We start from the raw sequence: 13,546 nt of genomic DNA, 5'->3' as shown, positions 1-13,546 counted from the left end.
ATACACAATTTTTACATGTACAATATAATATATTACGTATCTCGCTATTTATTCTCTTCTTCCATTTTTGTTCCTCTTATTTTCTTTTTATACATACTTTCCGCTTAATACGATTCTTCTTTCGTGTCTCTTTCTCTCGCGATACTTCATTCTGCATACAAAACGAATAATTATCGGGTGCATTAGGGGGAATAACTCGTCTTTGCTGAATAAGTTAAACGCAATTTACACGTATCAGTAACACTATAATTTCTGTCCTATCTCATAAAGTTATACAACCCGATTCGTTTCGACATTATACGCGCAAAGTAGAATACTGCGATTACACATACACGTAATAATTCCTGGACGTGGACGATATTCTTTTTTATTTCTTTTTCTTTTTTTTTTTTCCTCTTACTTTAAACCATTTCTAACTTAGCTAACTATTATGCCCTGCGTAGTTCTAATCGTTACACGTACATACATATGTACTGTCCGATACTCTTAATATACAATTCATTTCGTGTCTTCGTGTTTTCATGTACGAACCGGAAGCGTTTGAAATCTGTAACATCCATTGACATCGACAGGGTCCGATGATTTACGACTTCTTCTTGACTTGTCCAACACGAAAAAGGAGAAAGAAAAGAGCGACGAGTAACAAATAGCTCGTTACAAATCGCGTTTTTGCGAAATATAAGGCTTAATGGGCTTTCGTTCTCTTTTAAGACATCGAAACGTCTTAATACTCGACACGCTACACACTCATTAAGATAGCGACAAGTCACGCTCTTAAACAGCACCCATTATTGACTCTGGAGCAACCTGTGTTGCAATTGTTTTTGTGCAGTATGGTAATAATCTCTCGTTCGTCTTGTGCTGTTCCAAGGATACGAATCATCCACCGATCGACCTTTCGATTATTTTTTTTTTAATATGATACAAAAAATATTGGCGCGCACCAGCGCGTGCGAATATAAAATATACTCTGGCGCGTATTGTACAAGCCCGCGTTTCTTCATCTTTTCTCTCTTTCTCTCTATGTGTGTGCATAAGTTTGAGGTCAACACGGCTACATTCTCGTGATAGATTCGCCTGCTTGCGAATTACAGCCAGATACAATTTAGTGGCATAAAGTGTGAAGTTAAGAGGCCGAATAGAAGTAAAGTTTATCGAGAAAGAGTTTGCAACGTGCAATGGCTTTCTCACTTTTAAGGAAATAAGACCACGGTAATATGTGACCTCAAACTTATGGCTGTTTCTTTCACTTACGTTAGTTTTAAACATTAACTCGACATATACAATTACTTACGTGGCTGTTTTGCTCGGTTAATTACTAGAGAATAATCATGTTCGTTTTGTTCCTTCATTCTCCCGAAAGCTTCTTTGCTTAAGAAAACATTGAAGTGAGAGATACTGGCTTTGGTATAATCGATAATCTCTCCTAAATACAATCTGTAAATGCTAAATCGATAAAAAATACTATTCTTCTTCTTACCTCCTGCGTATATATACATGTGCACGATTAAAAAGGCCAATAGCACGGTCAACGTTGCCCTGGCCAGATTCTTGTGGCTAAAAATCGAAGAGAATTGCGAGTTCCGGCTATTTCGTTCGATTGGTACAATTGACATTTTATTTCGTTATCGCAAACAGAAAGTGACGGTAGAAAATTTTCGTTTTTTTTTTTCCCCCTCCTTCCTTACCTTATGCAAGATTGGACGTTCGTTCAAGAATGCTACCTCGATCTTTTCAATTTTAAGCCAACAATTTCTTCCATCCGAGACACAGATTTTTATACTAACTGCAAATTACACTCATCGATACGCAGAAGTTGTCCTTAATTAACGCGCTCGCTGTGCCTTCGTAAAATTGTTACCGACGTTGGTTAAAATAAGAATTAATTGACAGCGGACGCTTTAATGTTTGAATCGTGCTAATACAACATATGTATATAAGGCGTTTTCTAAATCGCAGATCAGAGTAAAGTGCGAAATGAAACCAGTAAACCGACCGACCAGGATTGGATCCGAAGATAATCAATCGTAATTTCGTCCATTTTGATCTGCCACTTAGAGAATACTTAATACTTTGCTTTTTTTGTTCCTAAAGGCATACAGATTAATCACATACACCTGGAATGATCCCTTTCTCTCAATTGCGCTTGGAATTCATCGATATACTCTGTTCCATAATTCGTCTTGCCGTTTCATCGTGAACGTAAGTCGCAGAGGGACGTAGAAAACTCATATCGTACCGATACTCTCCCTATTAGGGAAACGGGCGATTCAACTTCGCATAACAGTCTTTGTAAACGATGCAAGTAACGAACTGGATCGATTTGAATCTGTTCGCAAAGAAATGAATTTTTCGACGGTATAATCCAAATAGTCAAGATGGCACTAGAATGTTTCGTTTCGGTAAAAAACTCGATACATAAAAAAGGAATAGAAAAATCGTACGATTAATAGTGTGTCGCAAAAAATCCGATACTTTCTCGATGTCGGTATAAACGTGTAAAAGCTAAACTGCTGAAATTTACTTAATTCTCTTTTTTTTTTTTTTAACCCTTGGTTAATTTACCGTTAAGCGTGTAATGCAAAGTTTGTATACGTATGTATAATACGTGTGTTCGTGAGTATATTTATCTATCTTTATATATATTCTTTTTTTTTTTTATATGTAACGTTTAAATAGGATTCGTTGAATTTGTTGCGATGTCTTCCAAGGAAATCCAATGCGATTCCATTAAAAATCCAAGCGACTTAACTATTCGAAAAAATCCATTCTCTATTGAAGAACTTCGATAACTATGTATATAACGTCGAATACGAAGATATATTTAACGATCAACGTAATACATTATCCCACATAGATTATTGTTATTTAATTCGCATTTTCAGTTGACGTGCAATAGTCTGATAGATACTCCTCGCTCGGTCAACGTTGTAAAGATTCAGAAATGTCCCGAGACGAGAATTCACTTGACATATTCGAGGCCACGATGGCTCAGGTTTTTATAGTTAAAACTATTACGTGCTTTGAAGTGAAAAAGGTTAATTTTACCGTTTATCGAGGAATAATAGTTCTTGAAAGTTACATTTTTTTACTGCAATATATTTGTTTGTACGACAAGAAGCTGTATTTTTTTTTTAAATAATGCGTTATTGTATAGATGAACATAGTATAGGAAAAAGAAACCGAACATTGCCATTATTTTTGATAAATGTTATTAAACACAAATTCAAAATTAAAAGTACCAAACAGTACGAATCGAAAAGATAGTGGAAGGAGGAATCTATTTCTCTTATTTTTAGATATAGAATATAACAGAACTTGATTTTAGAACAAAACATACCTTGCATCTTACTTTCAAGGATTCAAAGATTTCCGCTAAAACAAATTAATATAATAATACGGAAACGAAGTTTATAACAATTTACATGTTTGCTGCGACGAAGATGACCAAACTCTCTTCACCGAGAGATCCGGAAACAAACGTTTCTGTTGACTGGCATAGAAACGTACGTGTAAAAGGTATCTGCGATTGATAGAATGAATTCTACATACTGGCCATACGATTAAAATTACAGAAACATCGTATTTGTAGTTTCGTCGAAGACTGTGTCCCAAGGATCCATTTTTAAAGAAAAAGATGTACTCGCCTCTTGCTACTAATAAATATGATTGTTTTATGGGATAACCTTTTCGACGATGCATTCAGTCTTTGATGCCTTATCATTTTTCGTTACAAACGAAACGTGTCAAAACGTAAAGATAAACTTCTCTTTTTATCTTGTCGACGTAATCGATTGGAAATATTTCAAGTTTTTCTTGTTCCTCTGATGAGTTTCTCGAAGTGCATATAGTTCTCTGTGCGATGATTAGTACCATTCCGGATGTGTTATCCCGTGTCAAATAGAAATTTACGATGAACTGACCACACGGTTCGCGAACGAATTCCTTCGTCGAGCATCGAAAGAAAAGGTAATGTTATTCCAGTGATCGGTCTGTCCAACGATGCGAAAAACTTTATCCGTGACCGATCCTAACAAGGACTTAGAGCAAGGATGGTCGATCTTCACGATGAAGTTCACGGACGTTTTCGATTTTTCGGCGATTGCTGCCCGCCATGAGACATTTAGTCGTCTCGAACAGGTAGATTGACTTGGAACCACGTAGTCAGGCATCCGGCTCACCTTTGAGCCTAAGACGGGCAAAGTCCTCGAAGATTATGTCATCGTCGCAGTCCGCCTCCCTGAAGCGAAACGGGGAGAATTTCAGAAACTCTAAAATCGAAGAAAACCCTATAATCTCTAGATGAAAAGCTTTTTGTATGCAAAACATCTACTAATTTTGCGGCATGGAATAAGTAACGAGTTGACAGTCGCATGTGCGTCAATGATTTCGCCGAAATGGTCTCCGACTGACGAGAATAGCTCCAAATCGTTATTGAAATATTGATCACGTACGTGTCCAATTGAATCAGATTCGTGTCAAGCGGTATCTCGCCACCATCTGCCTTATTCGTCGGACTAGGCCGTGCAGTGGGTGGCGCTGGTTCCTCTTCTTCCGGTTTCGGATGCATCAAGATGAACGGCAGTTCCGCCACTAATTCGCTGTTAACAACATAAATTAAATTCTCCGTTTCATTTCCTGACGACTCGGGCTCGCGTTATGAATACGTACATTGATATAAATTGATATTAATTGCGACAACGTTGGATTGGAGAAATATTAAAGATAGCGGAAACTATCCTGATCTTCTGGTTGCCTGTTACGTTTCTCCAAACCAGTTTGTCGTCAAAACGAATTTCTTTCATTTGAACTTACCCCCCGAGAGGTCCAAGGCAGAGCTTTACTTTCACTTTGTACTGGACGATAATTCCAAGGTTTTCACGTTGCGAGGGATCCACCACACTGCGAAACGGTACGAAGTTCGTCAATTTCTAGTAATCTTTTGGCTGCAGATTTTTATCAAACCGGACATGCGTAGTTAACGGAGCAGCTTGAATTCACCAAAAAGCGGTAAACATTTAGCTCGAAGGAATATTCTAACGAACAATAGCGCGAGAATATTGTACAGGTAATAGACGGGATAGGATTAGTCTTCGTATCTTGAAGTCGTAAAGGAAGATTTCAGAACGAGCAAAGTATCATGCAGTCTGAAAGTAGTAAGTGCAAAGCGATCATTCAGACAAAAAGAAGCAGGGGGACAGGGTATCGATTTCGTTTTCAAGCATGACCGCTCACACGTCAGGAGTTCGTACGATTTAATGCGAATAGTGCGGTTGAAGTAAGACTATAACACAGAATAGCATAGAATGTTCGAAGTATCGGGAGTTGTTTCAAGATTACAAAAATCCGAAGCAAACATTCGAAAGCGTTTAGCTTCCACCGCACTCATTCGTTGGTTTTCGTTACGTGTTTTCACTAATGACAGTGTTCAGGATTTGCAGCAGTGTCGACGAAGCAAAATCGATTCTCTAATGCGTTTCTAGCGTCTTAAGTTGGAAATTTCGTCGATTCTACGATTCATGATCGATTCAACCAACCAAGTATATTCACTTCCGGTTGCAACGTACACGAGATCGTGTTGAAAAATACGTACTAATGCTCTAATGAAGCAGCTAAACGCAACGCCTAAATCTCATCCCGCGATCTGTACTAAAAGGTACCAATCCGCTACATCGCCAATCAGCCAACTCATTTCTCACAGAGGGAAATCATCGAAAACACGATTGAGCACGATAGAACAGGCACGATGCTGTTCACGACTTCTCGCCTGTCGTTCTGTAAAGTGATGGTTGGCCATTATCGCGAATTGCCCACGATTATTTGCATAATTGCGTGTAATTATCGTCACGTTGCGTCTTCATTAGCTTATCGAAAATAACAATGCAGATGCAATTATTTGACAGGAAAGCGCAGTTTGCTCTTTCTGTACGATGTACACTGTAATTTCAGGTTGTAAATCGTCCAATTTACGATCTATCTTTTAAATCAAAATTGTGAAGGATAAAGTGCATCGAACGAAGCCAACCTTTTTTTTTCGAATAAAAGATTAGATATACGGAAACAAAAAACAAAGGAGACATCGAGTGTCGTTGATCGTTGCACTGAAGGCTCGCGTTCAACGAAAGGTATTACATTATTTAAAGGTTGGAAAGTACCTTCTCAAGTACTTGACATAATGGAACAAGTGCTCTTCGTTCAGCGATTTCTTGCTACATTACTTGCTACTTTTAAGGTTTCGTTAAGTTGCAATATCAAAAGTCGAGTGCGAAGTACGTTAAATAATTTTTAATTTTTCAACGAAGCAAAATATTTTCGAGATGAAATTTTTTTTCGTACGCTCCTGCAATTAAAATTACGCAAAAATTTCTACTGTCGAGTTTCGAAACTAATGGGAGTCTCGCGCCTGTATTTTGTAACGGAGCGAGAATTTTATTCCGTTTCGTTCAAAGCGAGGAACGCGAGGTATAATTACAGCGTTTTTATGAAAAGAAAGTTAGGGGCTCTGCAAGACGATAGTAGATTTTATGTGAAGCGAAGGAGGGCGAAACGCGATCGGATCAATCCGCAATACGAAAGAAAAACGTACGTTTCGTTTCTGAATGTATAACCCGGGAGCGGAAGACGCGCGCGTATATGATGAAAGCGAGTAGGCAACGCATCGCTATTTTCGATCGGGCAAAACATAACGTACAGAATGATTGAAAGTATTGGCGAACCAACACGATGCAAGCTCGATAGGAGGATCGTAAAATCTCGTATATATAACATGGCAATATTTTGTCCTAATTTGAAAGTTGTTGAGCTTCCAATTATTTTCAGTGCACCGATATCGAAAGAAACATGATCGGAGATAGCAGAAAGTCGGAAAGAAAAGGATACTATCTCGCCTCTTCTTGTCCGTAACGATAATTCGAAGTCCCGTATTTTATCGCGTATGATTCATCTCGTGAAAGCGCGTGGGTGTTGGAAGTTTGGTCGCTGGTAGAAAATCAAATTATCTGAACAACGAAGAATTGTAAACTATATATGTAAATGGTTCTATCGATTTGAAAAACTATCATTCACCAACTCCGTCAGGGATTAATCGCCAATCAGTGATGACAGCTGTAAGACACTGATGGGGCTAACTAACTAACCGCAATGCTTACGGAACGCTGGTTTACAAATAATAAACACGGTTTACACTAAGAACCGGCAAGCTCGAGCCACGAATGCTACACGAGTCTTGTGAAGCGAGCTTCAAAGGGAAAGGTAAAATGAGACAGATAAAACGCAGCCCAGCTGTTCAATTTAAGGTTCTCATCGCGTCTGAAACATAAAAAGACAAAAGGGAAAGGATCCAAGCCTTTTAATGCTTGCCGTTGAAAGCTGAATGATGCGAATGGTAGTCCGAGGATAAAACCTAACTTTTCCATTCTGTGTGTCTTAAATTAAACGAAAGATCTTTATTCCTTCAATAAAATATAAAAATACCGAAACACGTCGGCGCGTATTCATGATTTTGGGCATAGGCAGCTTTGTGAATAGAGAAGTCGTGATTGCACGCGTGATCAGTCCTTCATGATGCTCATAGAGATAGAAAAAGAGAGAGAAAGAGAGAAAGAGAGAGAAAGAGAAAGAGAGAGAAACAGAGGCACGTACAATCAGTACCGATCAAAAGCTTGGGTAGATTGGCATTGTCAAAGGATAGACTTAAATGAAGGAGAATACGATAGTATCCGATGAAACTAACTAAATATCTTAAGCAGAAGTACATAGAACTACGCAATGCTGCTTAAAATGATGAAACGACGTTTAAAATATAATCTTGGAATTACGAAATAAGAATGCAGAAAATTGAAGTAGCTCGTCACCCAAACTTTTGAGCAGTCCTGTATATATATACGTATATATTCAGGCATGTGTTGTCCATGGACAAGCAGCGGTTTTCTTACAGGGTGCTGGACGCCAGATTGGTGTCCTCGTCTTTGATCTGGCCATCGAGGGCAAGCCCCCATTTATCTTTGTTGTTGGCGAGAAGCGGTTTCAGAGAGAACACTTTGCTCAGCGTGAAACCTGGCCCCACTAGGCACCCCTCCCTGATAAACATGTAGCAGAAGAGTGAAGGTAAACGTGCCACGAAGCCTAATATATCCGGATCAAATCGAAATTCCGGAGTAAAAAATTCGCTGATAACCGTGCGCGAAATTGGTTTCTGCGAGGTACTTTGAGTGTACGCGTTTCTCGTTTGTCCTGCGACGCTTTGTCAAAGAATGCGACACTGACTTGTTTCTGAAACTGCTTGCGAGCAGCAATTAGGCGTTGACATCCTCGTTGAAATCGTCGACTCGATCGTACATATCTAGATCGATACACGATTGATAGTCAGATAAAATTCGACGTTGATTTAGGTGTGTAGCTTCAAGAGTACAGAAAGAATTATCATTATTTAATCCGTCCAAATATAATCGATGGCAAATTGCTGAACATTCGATGGAAATAACGTATGAATTACGTTCTTTCCTATTTGGTTGATTGGAATCGTGACGTGCAAATAATTGCATTTGATATTTAAATTTGATTACATCGAGCCTGACGTTTGCTCGAGACACACGAACAAGCTGCCTACCAATCCTCTCTCTTTTGGTCGCAGACGTGGCTTTGAAACTGAGCTTTGAGAAATACCGACGAACCCTTACAAAACTTATAACACAGATTCTATTTTTCTTATTCGACAAAAGCCAACGAAACTCGTAAATAATATGAGGACAAGCAGTAGTTCGAAAAGATCGGAAATAGGAGAAGTTCGAACGAAACAGCGGCTGTGTGCGCGACACGGAGATGTACTTCAATATCGCAAAAGCGACTCTCGGTGACTCTCCAGTGACGTGTAGCATCATCAGAACGATATAGAACTGCTACCCTCGAGCTTCGATATAGCGAAAGATTCCATAATTTGAAAGCTCGGTCACGAGAGGCAAGCGATACTTCAATCTCGACAGAGACAGGGCAACGATAATAAGCTACGTGACACGCGGACTGTGACGATTTTGACTATACTCGCGAATGAATATATTTTTCTGTGTGTATGAAACGCGAAACTTCAGCTTGTGCGTCACACTGCAATACAGACTACATGGATATACAGGGGAGAAAAGAAGAGCAAGAAAGAAAGAAAGAAAGAAAGAAAGAATGGGTATTTCGATCGATCAACGTATTATTTGTGGAAAGACACAGACGTGGAGATAACAGAAAATAAAGTAAAAACGAAAGGTTAGGAAAGGGTTAGAGAGATAGAGAAACGGAGAAAGAGGAACGTGTCCCCTGTACAGCAAAATAGACCACCACCGATGGAATTCCATATTCATAAAAAGTGCCCAGCAAAAAGGCCACGAAGGAAAATACTGGCATTCCACTTTGAAATAGTATTCCCATACAATATCGTACTTCGATTTTTAACGATATGATCGTCCGCGAAGACTGCAAACAGGCTTTGACGCAAATTAAATATATTCCGATGCGTATATAACTACTTTATTATCGCGTATCTGCTGTTTAAATAATTAAAAGTTAAGGCCTGAAACAGCTTGTTCATTTACTGACAAATTATCTCGAGTATCGATTACCGAGAAACGTGTAACATAATACAGAAATACACCCACTTTAAAGTTAGAAACCAGCCACGAAAAATATTTAATATTCCAGACTATTTATTACTTTTTTAACCGATAACACGCGATCCCCGCAATCGATCTCAAACTTTGAAGCAAATCTCAGGCAAGCTATTCGCGAAAGTTTTCCAGAATTATTTGGCCCGTTTCCAGTCTTCAGCCGCGAACGTTCGCTTCGGAGGAAAATTGTAGCCGGCCGATGTTTGAACACTCACATTGTACTAGATGCGAGATTGGTGTCCTCGTGCTTAAGTTGGCCGTCTAGAGCAAGACCTCGCTTGTCTTTGTTGTCAGCAAGCGTTGGTTTTAGAGAAAAGACCTTGCTCAGAGTGAATCCTGGCGATACCCCTATACTGCCAGTGCAATCATTTTATTTTCCGTTTCGTCATGTTATAATTCCTTTCGACATTTATCGCGTTTCGCTACGTATAAGTACACACCTATCGTTAATATTAATCGAAACAGTCTTGTGCAGTGCACCTCTCCTTTCTTTTACTTTTACCGAAAGTGTACCTCCAATTCTGCTATCGATCATTTTCGAAGAAAGACGAACGTCCGAGTCAATTTTTGTAGCTCTATTGTAGTAAGTGAGAAATCTTGTATTTTGAGATTTATTTTACGATGGATACAATTAGACTGGAAATTCGTATTTCTCCGATAAGGGACGCGCAGAAACCAGTACAAGGCATCGTTGATACGAACTATCACGTGCGACATAAATTCGCGCGTACCATTGAAATTTATCCGAACGCAATGTAATTTATGTCTTCCTGCATCTGCGTCGATAGATCTTGAGTAGCTCGTGCCTGGTCACGCCGCAGAATGTGTTACTCGTAAATTTCGCAGTGACTACGACGCGGTGGTATATAGACCAGCTGGTTGCTATTTAAGGACATCGAACAGCTCGAAACATAAAATGTCTTCGAGCAGTCTATCGACGTCAATCGTGACCAGACACGAGACTTAGTTTCGTCTAACGTCAACAGAAATTTATTCAACTATTGCGATTACGTAGTCTTCGCGCTAACAGGCGCTTCTGGGAATTGTTGTGAAAGCTAGGCAATAAATAGTTTTATTCGAGAATTCTAACAATAATCACCGTAAACATGGGAACGTAAACTGTAATTCTCGCAGCAAAATAAATCTCGAAGTTATGACTAAAATTTCTCCTATGAATGACCGTGTCACCACATAATAACGAGAATGTTTCATCAGTTGGCAAACAATACGACTATCAGTGCAAACGTATTTACAACTTGCGTCTCTCTACTTTCGTTCGTAACGTTGCATACGGATCCATTTGTTGCCATACTTTCACAGCGAGTATGTTTCGCGTTCTGACGCATGTTCATGGAGAAGAATGGCGTGCAATGAATGATACTCACTCGCTCTCTGCCTCGGCGACCGTGCACTTGTACTGCGCGGTGGAAAACAGACAAATGTCCGCGAATTGCCTCACGGACACTTTGATCCTTTTCACCGTCCGGTTGCTGCTGTTTGCTATATGCACGTTCACGGCAATATTCTCACCGTGATGGTATAACTCCTTGTCCAGTGACGCCTCCAAGTGAAGCTTGTTCGGCGACATAACGAACTCTTTGCTCACCTCGACGGAAGGTTGTTCGCCTTGTTTCGACGGCGCGTACATAATCTTCCGTATAGCCAGTCGCACCGAGCTTCTACAACATGATGATTCATTGCTGTCAACCGGCTTGCAAACCGTTAACCCACGCTGCGATACTCTGCGGCTCGAGTCGTACAATAAATAACGAGATTTCGAAAATTCTGTTATACGAGGCGACAAGATCTCTATGGTTATTTACTAGTTTACTATTTTCCTTTGAGTCAGTTGAAAGATTAAACGATACTTCGATTGAATTGATATAAAACTGAGAAAAGATCTCGCTTCTTTGTTGTATAAAACTAACTACGATACATCTCTTTAACAATGAATCAATTTCTTTGAAAAGGCACGTATATCTATCTTCATCGTATGAAAGCAGCCACAGATAATACATTGCGAAACGTATTTACATGATATTCGTGTCTGTTGAAACGTTCCACCGCAAAAGGGATAAAAGAAACGAGCACGTCGACGGTCAGTCCCATGTCGGCTAAAAATCGATTTAGAAGCGAGGGTAGAGAAATCGCGTGGCCGTAAACGTTCTCCTGACGATCGCGATAATCGAGGCTCGTACCGTTTCTGCGGTTTGTCGTCCAGCGTCTCACCTACGAATGCTTTTAATTCGTAGTCGACGCCACATGGTTTTCCAGTTTCGCAGGGCGCTGGTTGTAGCGTCACTGATGCAGGACAATGAGGCGGAAGTTCGAAGTAAAACGGATATGCGTTGCTTCCTAATTTCTTAATCAGCTTCTCCTGCAACCGTGTCAGCTTTCTCTGCTTGGCACCAGGTACCACCGGATAGATTTGTTCGGCGTCTAAATAGAGGTCTTTGCGAAACGTCAATCCTAGAACGTCTAGATCCTCCCTGCCGTACTTGAACGCGGCTAGAACATGGCCAAAGACCTTGCGATCCTTCACGTAGTCTGGGTCAATCAGCACGACCCCGTCTGTAACGATCGAACAGCGATCGATGAGCACAGGCTTAAGTGGCCTTGACGTTCAAGATTAACTGGTCGTTTAAGTAAATCGAATTTTCCAATCTTCGCCGTTAGCAGCCTTTCAAGCTATGTTAACGATGTTTCACTGTCAAATAGCTGCAAATAGCTACACTCGAATAATTGGATCAACGTTAAAGAGATAGAACAATACGCTAAACATACCGATGTTTCTCTACTTGAGACAATGTTTCATGTTCGAGGGAGAAAGAACATCGATCGCTTTAGTGACTCAACAGGTAGATGGCTAATGATGGTAATCAGGTACGAAGAAGAAACAAGTGCTTTGAAACCTTACAGCCCAACAAGGGTTTCTGTGTCTTACCGATAGGATCGACGTGAGTTATGTGATCGACGAAATCTCTTTTCCCAAGGTATACCGCGATCTTTCCGTTGACGCTGGACTTCTTGAAGACACGAGTAGCTTGCCGCTTGCTGGTACTGTCCACAGTGTCCATCGCGCAGGTATCGGGGCTTACGATGGCCCCTAACTCATTTGACTCCTCAGACTCCGAATACTCGGATTCCGAACTATCCCACTGCAAATGAAAAAATCGAACATTAAGGATAAAAAATCTTAAAAGCATTAGATCATAGGATATTCCGTAGCATCGATTGGGAAGAAATTGCTCCAAGTCGGAATTATAAATTTTACGTTTCTTCGACTGGTAAAAAGTTTGACGCGAATTTTTCAAATATAGAGTAGGACCAAAGTACTATCCTTTAAAATACTAAAACTGACATTTTTCACGCTTGCCTAACATTTACAATTCAACATCCTCGATCGATTTACGAGTACTATTGTTTGTCCACCAATCACGATCTATTTTATAATTGCGAAAGTCGTTCTAACCTTCGTAAACTTGCATCCCAATATCTCTTATCGTTCTCTAGGAACGAGAACTCGGTGCTGGCAAATTTTCAGAAGTATAGCCGTCGTTTTCAAGTCTCGGTGCTCTTGTACGGCACTGACATTCCCCTGTGCTTCAACACGCAACTCGCACGCATTGTGAATCGACAAAGCCAGTGCATACTGTAATGCACGCCAAAAAGGACGTTCGTCATCGTTCTTTGAGAACGGCGCACGTATGCGCGCGTAAAACAGCTCTTTGATCGAGCCATCGTCAAAGAAAACGGCCAGAGATAGAGGAGAAAAAGAAAGGCGAAGAGAGAAGAAGAAAGTTAAAAAAGCAGTTGCTATCAAAAGAGAATATAGATGATGTAGATTTTGTTTGTTCTTCTTGACGAAGAACCGGTCAAAATCACGATACCTTCTC

General features: G+C 40.1%; 2 protein-coding genes across 9 annotated transcripts in view; one reads left to right on the top strand and one right to left on the bottom strand.

Annotated features, from left to right (window-relative positions):
• The window catches only part of LOC117204653 (protein FAM8A1), a 34,750-nt gene that overhangs the window by 3,996 nt on the left and 17,208 nt on the right, over positions 1-13,546 (top strand). The gene's annotated exons all lie outside the window — the stretch shown is intronic.
• The window catches only part of LOC117204651 (beta-arrestin-1), a 28,054-nt gene continuing 14,599 nt past the window's right edge, over positions 92-13,546 (bottom strand). For 2 of the 8 annotated variants that reach the window (XM_033442243.1, XM_033442247.1), the window contains exons 2-9: positions 12,595-12,808; positions 11,849-12,221; positions 11,036-11,329; positions 9,866-10,003; positions 7,935-8,078; positions 4,816-4,902; positions 4,455-4,601; positions 92-4,240 (exon numbers count right to left, since the gene is read on the bottom strand). In XM_033442243.1, coding sequence (XP_033298134.1) covers positions 4,165-4,240; positions 4,455-4,601; positions 4,816-4,902; positions 7,935-8,078; positions 9,866-10,003; positions 11,036-11,329; positions 11,849-12,221; positions 12,595-12,808 — 1,473 coding nt within the window. In that variant the 3' untranslated portion in view covers positions 92-4,164. Of the gene's footprint in view, positions 4,272-4,454; positions 4,602-4,815; positions 4,903-7,934; positions 8,079-9,865; positions 10,004-11,035; positions 11,330-11,848; positions 12,222-12,594; positions 12,809-13,122; positions 13,303-13,546 lie in introns of all 8 variants that reach the window. The other 6 variants (XM_033442246.1, XM_033442244.1, XM_033442245.1 and 3 more) reach the window with 6 other exon arrangements.

The sequence above is a fragment of the Bombus bifarius genome, unplaced genomic scaffold, assembly GCF_011952205.1.
Source record: "Bombus bifarius isolate JDL3187 unplaced genomic scaffold, Bbif_JDL3187 scf7180000007979, whole genome shotgun sequence".
Classification (NCBI taxonomy): Eukaryota; Metazoa; Arthropoda; class Insecta; order Hymenoptera; family Apidae; genus Bombus; species Bombus bifarius.
Note: the sequence above shows the minus strand (reverse complement) of the source record. Positions and strands in the feature narration are given on the sequence as shown.